The sequence below is a fragment of the Quercus robur genome, chromosome 8 (genome assembly GCF_932294415.1).
Source record: "Quercus robur chromosome 8, dhQueRobu3.1, whole genome shotgun sequence".
NCBI lineage: Eukaryota > Viridiplantae > Streptophyta > Magnoliopsida > Fagales > Fagaceae > Quercus > Quercus robur.
Window position 1 is genome coordinate 48,570,662 of NC_065541.1, and position 9,658 is coordinate 48,580,319.

At 37.6% G+C, this 9,658-nt stretch overlaps 2 protein-coding genes and 1 non-coding gene across 3 annotated transcripts; 1 reads left to right on the plus strand and 2 right to left on the minus strand.

Moving 5' to 3' along the window:
* Positions 1–747: 747 nt before the first annotated feature.
* Positions 748–4,116, minus strand: LOC126696785 (protein KINESIN LIGHT CHAIN-RELATED 1-like). Its single transcript, XM_050393507.1, has 3 exons — positions 3,327–4,116; positions 1,812–2,720; positions 748–1,209 (listed from the first exon to the last, which is right to left on the minus strand). Exons 1-3 carry the CDS (start codon positions 3,920–3,922, stop codon positions 978–980), a joined length of 1,737 nt encoding a protein of 578 aa, XP_050249464.1. The 5' UTR covers positions 3,923–4,116; the 3' UTR covers positions 748–977.
* Positions 4,117–6,805: 2,689 nt separating this feature from the next.
* TRNAG-CCC (transfer RNA glycine (anticodon CCC)) lies at positions 6,806–6,876 on the minus strand. The gene has a single exon. It is a non-coding gene; the product is annotated as a tRNA-Gly (tRNA).
* Positions 6,877–7,582: 706 nt separating this feature from the next.
* Positions 7,583–9,250, plus strand: LOC126696400 (uncharacterized). The gene is made up of 3 exons (XM_050393152.1): positions 7,583–8,200; positions 8,573–8,923; positions 9,023–9,250. The coding sequence occupies exons 1-3, from the start codon at positions 7,583–7,585 to the stop codon at positions 9,248–9,250; spliced, it is 1,197 nt and encodes a 398-aa protein (XP_050249109.1).
* The last annotated feature ends 408 nt before the right edge of the window (positions 9,251–9,658 follow it).

The following is a 9,658-nucleotide window of genomic DNA, read 5'->3' on the forward strand; positions in this document are numbered from 1 at the left end:
TGATATTAATTCGTATTTGTTTGAATTTTTTTATGTAATGTTCATCCATCTTTTGCAAAATTTTAAACCCTAGTTTTTTGATATATTTTATGTTATATTTTTGAATTAAAAGTAATGTAATTTGCCTTATTAAAAATATTGTAATTTTCTTGTTACTGAAAATTGTAGAAATTGTTTAATTATAACTTTGTGAAAGAACATTGCTTTTTTATACATGACTTTTTATATGTATTTGGAATAGGGTTATATGCATGTAAAATTAAATAGTTATTTTTAAAAAAATGATATTTGGGATACATCACCTTGTTATGAAAAAAAAACTACAATCCGCTAGAATGTATTCCAACTACATTCCACTAGAATACATTATGTGAGAAGAGTTACTAAACAGTAAAACCTACTTAAAGGCTAAAACGCTTAGGCAGTAATGGATGAAAACAATTCATTCAAGGAGGGTTATGATAAGAGAAGTCACTGAAATTGTTTAATTTAAAATATATAATTAAAAAAAAAATACCCAAAAGACCAACCCACCTTCAGATTACATGCATGGAGGGACTGTTGGAGTAGTGAATTTTTGTTTAATAATAAAAGCAACACTAACAATTGAATGAATAGAATGTTTGACTGTTTCAGGTCGATCTGTTTATGGCCCAAACCCGTAAAACCCCCAGTCATTTTCGTAGGTCGTGTCAAACATTGACACCCCTAAATGATAGTAATCGGCGAAACAAAAACAGCCTGACAAATTGCAATTACAAAACTATATTCACTAGCATATGAGCATTTCATCCAGTAAACAAATTCAATATTTTATAAGAAAACATTCAAGGAAATATAATAAATTAAAATTAAAAAGTGGAAATTAATTATTAAGGAGCAAGAAAGCTCCAGCAATTGTAAGAACTTGATCTTCTACATGAAAAAAACTGAAGTCAGTGAGAGGAAAAGGTCAGAAGAGGTTATCTTATTCTTAGTTAATTCTTGAAACCAAATCCAGACCACTTTTTAGTTCCCTCTTTCTTCCTATTTGAGTTGGAATCAAGAAGATTTTCAAGTGATTTTCCCTTTCTGTTCCGAGTCCTTTTGGTGTCTTTCAAAAGCTCTACTAGCCTCATTTTCTCATCTTCAGCATCTGGATTTGCTGTTCCAAGCTTTTGTTCTCTCACCTTGAGGATGTATTCCAGTATCTCAATAGCATCTTCCACCCTGTAATAAATACCAAAACTCTGTAACATAAGGCACTAAAATTATAAAGGGACAAGTACGAACAAGGTTCAGATATTATGTATACACAATTCTATGAGTATCTTCTTTGAGCTGTATAGGTCAGTGGCAGTGGGCTGTTCTGCAATATCAAAATGCATGCACTAATTTTCAATGGTTAACATTCATACAAGATGAGATAGGCTACCAAAAGAAGGGGGAAAATATAAGTATATCAGTATGTCTCAAATGGTTAAATGATAATAATCCTGGAAAACATGACTGATTGCGATTAGAGCTTCAGAGTACAAGACAACAGAAGGCTCACTTAAAGGTTATGAAGACTTGATGTGATGTGATCAGGTGAGTACCACCCCCTAGGGGTTTGAAGATTGTAAATGCCTTCAGAAATAATCAGGGTGTGCAAGATACTTATATATGCATATGCATGATGAGAACAATCACGGACCTGTCTAAAATAACAATATTACAAGAGAGAGGAACAGGACAAAAAGGTGATTCAGCAGAAAAACTTAAGACATAGCAAACAAAAGGCTAAGAAAGAACTAAAGACAAGCTTGAAATGATCATGAAAGAATGCTCACCTTCCCATGGCATCATAAGCTGCTGCAAGATTGCTATAAACTCCAATTGTGTTCAAGTGAAATGAGCCGCATTCCTGCTCTAGTATCTCCCTTGCTTCTTCAAACAACCTGGCAGCCTCATCTATCTTGTACAACTGCACGCAAGCCAATCCCATCTGATTCAACACTATTCCAAAGAAGGCTGACTTCTTCTCCCCATTGGAATGAAGCTTAGCTATAGCACTCTCAAAAGAGTTCCGAGCCTTGCCATACATCCCAATCATGTAGAACAACACACCCATTTGTGCTTCTATCCCTGCAATTGTGCTTTGCTGCCCAGGGGTATCCTCCAATAACTTCACTGCCTTTTCCAAGAGCTTCAGTGCCTCCTCCGGCTCATTTATGGCTTCATAGATGGCTGAGATTTCAGTCAACCCACTGGCAACTTCCTCAGATGTGGCGCCTGGAACAGGTTTTGAATATATCCTCATGGCATTCTCACAGTATGATTTGGACTCTCTTAACTTGCCTGTCTTGTAGTAGAGGTCAGCAAGGTGAATATAGACTGATGCTACAGAAGGGTGATTGTCACCCCTTGTGGATTTGAAGACTGTAAGTGCCTTCTGGTAGGAAAAAATAGCCTCATCAAATCGGCAGAGAGACAAGTAAACATCACCTATGCTAACATCAATTGCTGCAACCTCATTATCTTTACCATTGGCAATCATTGACATGCTAGCAAGGACAAGGTGCTCAAGTGCAGATTCATAATCTCCCTTTGCCTCACAAATGAGAGCCAGAAGACGTCGATCAGCTGCTTCTTCAAGGGATGCTGGTGCTGTATGCTTCCTATGAATTTCAAGAGTTTTCTTACAGAAGCTCTCTGCTTCATCAAATTGCATTGCTTGAACATGGGCCTCAGCTAAGTACCTGCCATTTCCGAAGTCAATTTTTTTATCATTGCCATGCATAACATAATATTAATTAATATATTATTATATTCTACCTATTTCGACCACCACATTTGGGCCAAAATGGATGTATTTAGTGCTCAAAATTTTCAAAATTAGGACTGTTTGGTATGACATTTTGAGCAACAATTTTTAGTTTTTAAACAACATTATACTATTTTTATCCACTTTCTCACTTACATGTATTTTCAAAAAATACAATCAACGTTACCAAACAGACTCTAACCATTGTAGTTATGAATTATGATAAAACTCTGAGGTGATGCATGGGTTATGACTTGTGTGTGAAGAATGAGAGCTCAATAAATAAGTTCTACCAAGGTAGTAGATAAAAAAAAAAAATCATTAATAAAACTAGGAATAATTTATTAAATTTATTTATTTAGCCATAAAAAAAAAAGTTATAATTTAATTCGGCTAGGAGGTGAAAGATATGTTGGGCCCAATTGCCCAAATCTCAATGCAACGGCCAAGCGCACGTTAGCACCCCATAACATCACAAGCTAAAGTGAGCCGTTAGCAACTAGTTACAAAATAAAAGGTACGGACCGTTTGCGGAGCTTACCTACAAGTCTCTGCAACTGTCGGATCCGATTCACCCAGAGTCTCAATCTGGATCTGCAACCCCGACCCGTAACACGAAATGGACTTGTCCACCCGCCCCAGCATCGAATACGTGTCCCCAAGCTGCATGTACCCGGAGAACCTAGCAAGCGCAAGATCCGACCCGTTTTCAGGATCCGTAACCTCAACGGACCGCTCCAGAACCGGAACCGCCTCCTCAAACCGACCCAAACTACAGTAAATCGAGGCCACAATATGCAGACTCATCACCAGCTCAACCCCATGACCCGAACCCGAACAATTCTCGAACGAAATGGAGGCCCGGAGAGCATAGTCCAACGCCTTATTCGGGTTATCACCCGAAGCCATAGCGTCACGGGCGAGCTTCAACAGAAACGGACCCTTATCCGGGTTCTCGAGCGAGGAATCCGTAGTGGGTACCTTTTCCGGAGTCTTCTTTCCGGGCCGGGTTCGTGAATTGGAGGGAGACGGGCTTTTGTTGGAACATCCATTAATCCGGGTCGGGTCTCCGGGTATGAAAATGGGTACGGACGGTGTCTGAGGTGGTGTTTGCTGCACTGAGACTAAACCCGGCATCGTTTCAAACTCACTGAACCCACAAGCCACAAGCCACAATTCCAAATGGGTATGGATAAATGTGGTTTGAGATGTTAGGATTGAAAAAAGAGGTGACTTTACTTGTGAGTTGTGAGAGTGAAGAAAGGAATTTTGTCTTTGTGGGTGAGTGAATGAGTGAGTGGGTGGGTGGGTGGGTGGGTATATTTTTATATTGTAGTATAGCCTATAGGGAATTGATTAGTGGGGACGGTGGGGGTGGTGGTGGTGGTGGTGGTGGTGGTGGTGGAGAAGTGTTGCTTGGAAGAGACTCCTAATGATGAAGGAGTTTGGGTACTTTAATTTGATAACAAGCTTTAGAATGAAAAAGGGAAGGAAAAGAGAAACAAAATCCATGTCTATTCACATGAAGGGGCTTTCATGAGACGTTCTGTGTCTCTGAGTGTGTGTCGTACTTTGAGCCAGGAAGGAGCCTCCTCTCATTCTCCTGCTCTTTTTCTTTGCGGATAATTTACATTATTCTCCTGTACTGTGTGCTTTTTTTTTTTTTTTTTTTTTTTTTTTTTTTGTTGAGAATCATACTGTGTGTGCTTGTTTAGCTTCAAATTTACACTACAGGATGGTTTTGAAGACTTTGTGCTAAGTAAATTCTAACACACTTTTTCACATTTTAAACAATATATAATATTTTTATACATTTTTTTATCCACACGTATATCAAAAACACTCAAATAACATTATTCAAATTCTTCTACCAAATGGACTCTTTACCTTTGAAAATTTTGAATTACTTTTCAAGCATCTTGTCTTTCATTTATTTTTAAGAAAAAAAAATAAAATACACTTTTGGTCTAAGAAATATTTTTTTAAAAATTTTATAAGAAAAGAAAAAATAACTTATTTTTTTAACAGTTTTTATATTTCTCATAAAAATTGTATTAAAACTTTTCTATTAATAATTGATTTAGGGGCACCCGTTAAGATAATCCTATTATTAATTGAAAACTAGGGCCTAGGTTGTAATCATGCTTACACAGAGAAACATTCAAAAGCAATAATCATGAGGTGATCTTAACTAGATCAATGAGGTAGTCATTTCAATTTTTGCACTGAGTATTGTTAATGAATTACTTGACGCCAAAGTTAAAGAAATTAAAATAGAAATTTGGCACAAAATTATACTACAATTACAAGTTAATTTTGATTTTCATTGGATTTCAAGATAATATATATAATATCAAAGCTCAAGTAATTTAACACTTAATATATTTCAATACTAAATTATACTTAATATTTTTATTTTTGCGTTAAAAAGAAAACCAATACAAAAAAAGTATTGTCTTTGTTAAATTTTAACTAAAACCATGAAAATTTCAAATTATTTAATTTATTTCAATTAACTCTCTTAATGAGTTTCTATAACGACCTAAGGAAAAGCGCTAGCTACATCTGCGCTATATCTCAAAAGGACTAGTCACAATTGAGGCTCTTTGTAATTGTTAATAAAACCCAATTTAACCCAATAAATACCCGATGTGGGACTCATCACACACCCATACATATCACACAATCAATCAAATTGGGGTATCACAATCTCTCCCACTTAAATCCCTAACGTCCTCGTTAGGGTCCACTTTGTGAGTAGTGTCTCTGAGCCCACATGGGGTTACCGGACCGGCTCTGATACCACATGTAACGACCCAAGGAAAAGAGCTAGTTATATCTGCGCTATACCTCAAAAGAACTAGTCACAATTGAGGTTCCTTGTAGTTGTTAATAAAGCCCAGTTCAACCTAGTAAATACCCGATATGGGACTCATTACACACACACATCACACAATCAATCAAATTGAGGCATCACAGTTTCTATTATAACTAAAAGTAAGATTCGAGCAGATTGAGCGGTTGTTGTACATGCCTAAGTGGCACAACTTTTGTTGCAAAATTTAGAGAAGGGAAGCGATTATTTGCTAGGTGTTTTAGTTCCATTTATGCCAATGGGAGATTGGCTCAACTATGCTAGGCTGGCAGCTCGACAAGAGTATCTTGTCTAATAAAGAAATAGCTCGAGCTAGATCAGTCTAACATAGTTGGAAAACAATGAAATTCCACAAATTCCTCATATAGAAAGTCATTTAAATCCCAATCAATCATTGGGATTCATGGGATGGATCGTTACTGCAATGAGACATTTCCATAAGAGATTAAGAGTGAAGAACATGCCATGTTTCAAATTTGAAAGTCCAAGCTTGGATAACAAAGTGAATTTCACCCACAACAAGCACAAAAAATGGACAATTAATTGAAAAACATATAAAAATCTTTGCCCTTAATCATATCCACTTGGTAGACTATAAGAAAATACTTAAGCATCAAAGAGTTACTTGTTGATCCAATTTTTGTGACTCTTTACGTGTTCTCTGTTCTTGTTGACTAGTGTTTATGGATGGACTGGGGTCATTCCAATAATCAATTGTATCACCGTGAAAATATGAGAAGTCAAGCCTCTAGTTAATTTTTCATCTAAATGCTTTATAAATAGTATTTTTGAACATTTATAAACAATGTAAAATTGCAAAGTGTAAGGCCCATCAAAAAAAAATTGCAAAGTGTATGAACTATGACAAGTGGGATGGCATGTACATAAACTAATATTTCTTCTTGTTAAAAAAAGGGGAAAAAAATTGAAAGATCGAAACAAAGTACTGTAATTGATTACTTGGTTTTTTTTTTTGGCTGAATAATTGATTACTTGGTTGCTCACAAACCTGTCTGCTGCCTTACATTCTAAGCTATTGGGCCTATTGGTGGATTTCCCTTCTAGTTCAGATATTTGTTTCCACTTCCTTGGGTCAGAAATTATGTTTCATAATGAGTAAAAAATAGCAAAATAGAGAGAAACAATGCGCATCCAGGGAATCGAACCCTGGTCAGTACCGTGGGAGGGTACTATGATACCACTACACCAGATGCGCTTCCCGTTGTCAGTCATTGTGCTTATTTGTAAATAACGGAAATTTATTTCCAACCGGTTCTACTTTTGTCCATATTGTAGTTGCACTCTAGCGAGTTGGATTTGGTTTACTAAGATAGTCAAGCAAGCTAACGCGCATGCATGAACAATCAATATTTGAAAGTTGAGCAATTCTTTATCAAAGTCCAACCAAAACTTTGAAATTCAATGTTAATCTTTAAAAAAATCCATATTGTTCAGGGTTTGCTAAAAAAAACTGAAGTGCAGGATGATATAAATGGGGTGTCGATTTGCCGTAATGGTCCTAAAGTATCTCATCTTTTTTTTTTTTTTTTCTTTTCTGATGATAGAGTCCTATTTTGTCGATCCAAGGAGGAGGAATGCCAAACTATTCTAGATTTGTTAGCAATCTATGAAAGAGGGTCGGGGCAAAAAATTAATAGAGAGAAAACCAATATTTTCTTTAGTTCAAATACTTTTCCACAGGTTCAAAGCAATATCCAGCAACTCCTTAAGTACCGGCCATTCAACAATATGAGAAATATTTAGGTTTGCCGGCTTTAGTGGGGAGAGCTAAGAAACAAAGTTTCATCTACCTAAAGGAGAGGGTTTGGAGGAAGCACCAAGGGTGGAAGGAAAAAATCCTTTCTCATGCAGGCAGAGAAGTGTTGATAAAATCGGTAATTCAGGCTATCCCCACATATACTATGAGTTGTTTCAAACTCCCTAAGGGGTTGGTGAAAGAGTTGGAGGTTTTGATTAGAAAATTTTTGTCGGGATATAATGGGGATAGTAGAAAGGTTCATTGGGTGAATTGGAAGCGCTTATGTGAGGCCAAAGAAGTTGGGGGTTTGGGCTTCAAAGAGATTGAGAAGTTTATTGACTCATTATTGGATAAGCAGGTGTGGCGCATGATAAACAACCCAAACTCCCTTTGCCACAGGGTATTCAAAGCAAGATTTTTCCCAGATTGCTCAATCCTAGATGACAAAGTCTCTACCATTGGTTCATATGCATGGAAGAGTATTCTAGGAGCTAGAGATGTGATCCGTAGGGGTATGGTGTGGAGGATAGGGAATGGGCAAGATGTGAGAATAAAAGAGGACAGATGGCTTCCGATTAAATCCAATAGAACTGCTATATCACCCTTTACTTCAGTCCAGCCCGACACAAAGGTGTGCTCTTTGATCAATCATGAATTAGGAATGTGGAAATCTGACGTGGTGGAAAGGCTTTTCCTCCCCCATGAAGCTTCCTTGATTTTGGGAATCCCTCTGAGTCTTCGAATGCCTCCTGATGATATTACATGGGGTTTAACCCTAATGGTATTTTTTTCAACTAAAAGTGCCTACAAAATACTAGTTGCTTTGGACAGTAGTGGTGAGGCAGGTAGCTCTTCCCCTGATCCCCAGCTGAAATTTTGGAAGAGTTTATGGTCCTTGAGGGTGCCGAACAAAGTGAAACACTTCGCTTGGCGTGCTTGTACTAACGCCCTCCTCACAATGGTTAATCTCTAACATAGACATATCAGCACCACTGACCTCTGTGAGCAATGCACGACTAAACCCGAGGACACCCTTCATGCATTGTGGGCGTGTAGCAAGCTAGAAGAAGTCTGGCGCACTCTGTCTTGGACTCTTCTTGCTGCCCAGGCCCGCCCACTGACCTTTAACGCTTTATTGGATTGTTTTTTGCAGGTGAAGGACAATTTCAGAAAGGAGATTTTTATAATGACAGCATGGACAATATGGAACCGTCGAAACGCTCTGAAATTTGGGCGTCCAACGATACCGGTAGCCAACATCATCCCAAGAGCAGGTTCTCTTCTTCAGGAGTTCGTGTCAGCTCAAGAAGTTCTAGACGAGTCCCCATCTGTTGCGGTCTCATCTCAGTGGCAACCTCCGGAGTTCCCATACTACAAAGTCAAGTTCGATGTGGTGGTTTTCAAAGCAAGCTCCTCAGCTAGGATTGGCGTGATCATCCGAGACAGCAGTGGCAATGCAATTGGTGCTCTCTTAGTCCCAACCCCACTCTCTAATTCAATTGCAGTAATGGAAGCGCTCGCTTGTTGAAGGGTGGTTCTATTCACCAAGGAAATTGGGCTCAGACGAATAATTGTTGAAGGTGATTCTGCAGTGGTCATTCAGGCTGTCATCCAAGGCAATTCAATGTCAGCGGAGTATGGAAACATTATTGAAGATATCAGGATTCTAGCTGCTGATTTTGATTTTATTCATTTCATTCATGTCAAACGCAACTGTAATGTAGTTGCTGATGCTCTCGCCAAGAAGGCTAAAGTTTTACCGGACCTAGTTGTTTGGCTAGAGGATGTACCAGAGGACATTGCTCCTCTCCTTTTGTTTGATGTTCCTTAATTAAGTTTTTCCTCCCTGGACCTCATGGTCCGGGTTCTCAAAAAAAAAAAAAAAAACTTGTGGCTGTGGTGAGTGAGCATCACTATGTATTTTAGTTTTAACCTGTTTGCTATTAAAAAAAAAAGTTTGCTAGATTTTCAAATACTAATATTTGTTTGGTTGAGCGTTGAGGTGTCGTTTGAAAAAAAATCCTAGGGGAAAAAAATAGTAACAATAGAAACAATGGGTGAAGTTTTGTTGTTACTTGGCATTGGCATCAACCTCTCTCTCTCTCTCTCATATAGTAGTACTTCAAAAGAGTCTAGAAGTATTCTTGAAAAAAAAAAGGCTAAATTATTAATTAATTCTACCAAGTCGAAATTAAAATACAATTTAATCCTCCATCAAAAAAAAAAAAAAAAAATGCAA

Coding starts and splice junctions, on each gene's coding strand:
- LOC126696400 (XM_050393152.1), top strand. CDS start 7,583: ATGAGTTGTTTCAAACTCCCTAAGGGGTTGGTGAAAGAGTTGGAGGTT. Junction 8,201..8,572: donor CATGGGGTTTAACCCTAATG/GTATTTTTTTCA, acceptor TGTTTTTTGCAG/GTGAAGGACAATTTCAGAAA. Junction 8,924..9,022: donor CACTCTCTAATTCAATTGCA/GTAATGGAAGCG, acceptor GTGGTCATTCAG/GCTGTCATCCAAGGCAATTC.
- LOC126696785 (XM_050393507.1), bottom strand. CDS start 3,922: ATGCCGGGTTTAGTCTCAGTGCAGCAAACACCACCTCAGACACCGTCC. Junction 2,721..3,326: donor ACAGTTGCAGAGACTTGTAG/GTAAGCTCCGCA, acceptor CGGAAATGGCAG/GTACTTAGCTGAGGCCCATG. Junction 1,210..1,811: donor GCTTATGATGCCATGGGAAG/GTGAGCATTCTT, acceptor TATTTATTACAG/GGTGGAAGATGCTATTGAGA.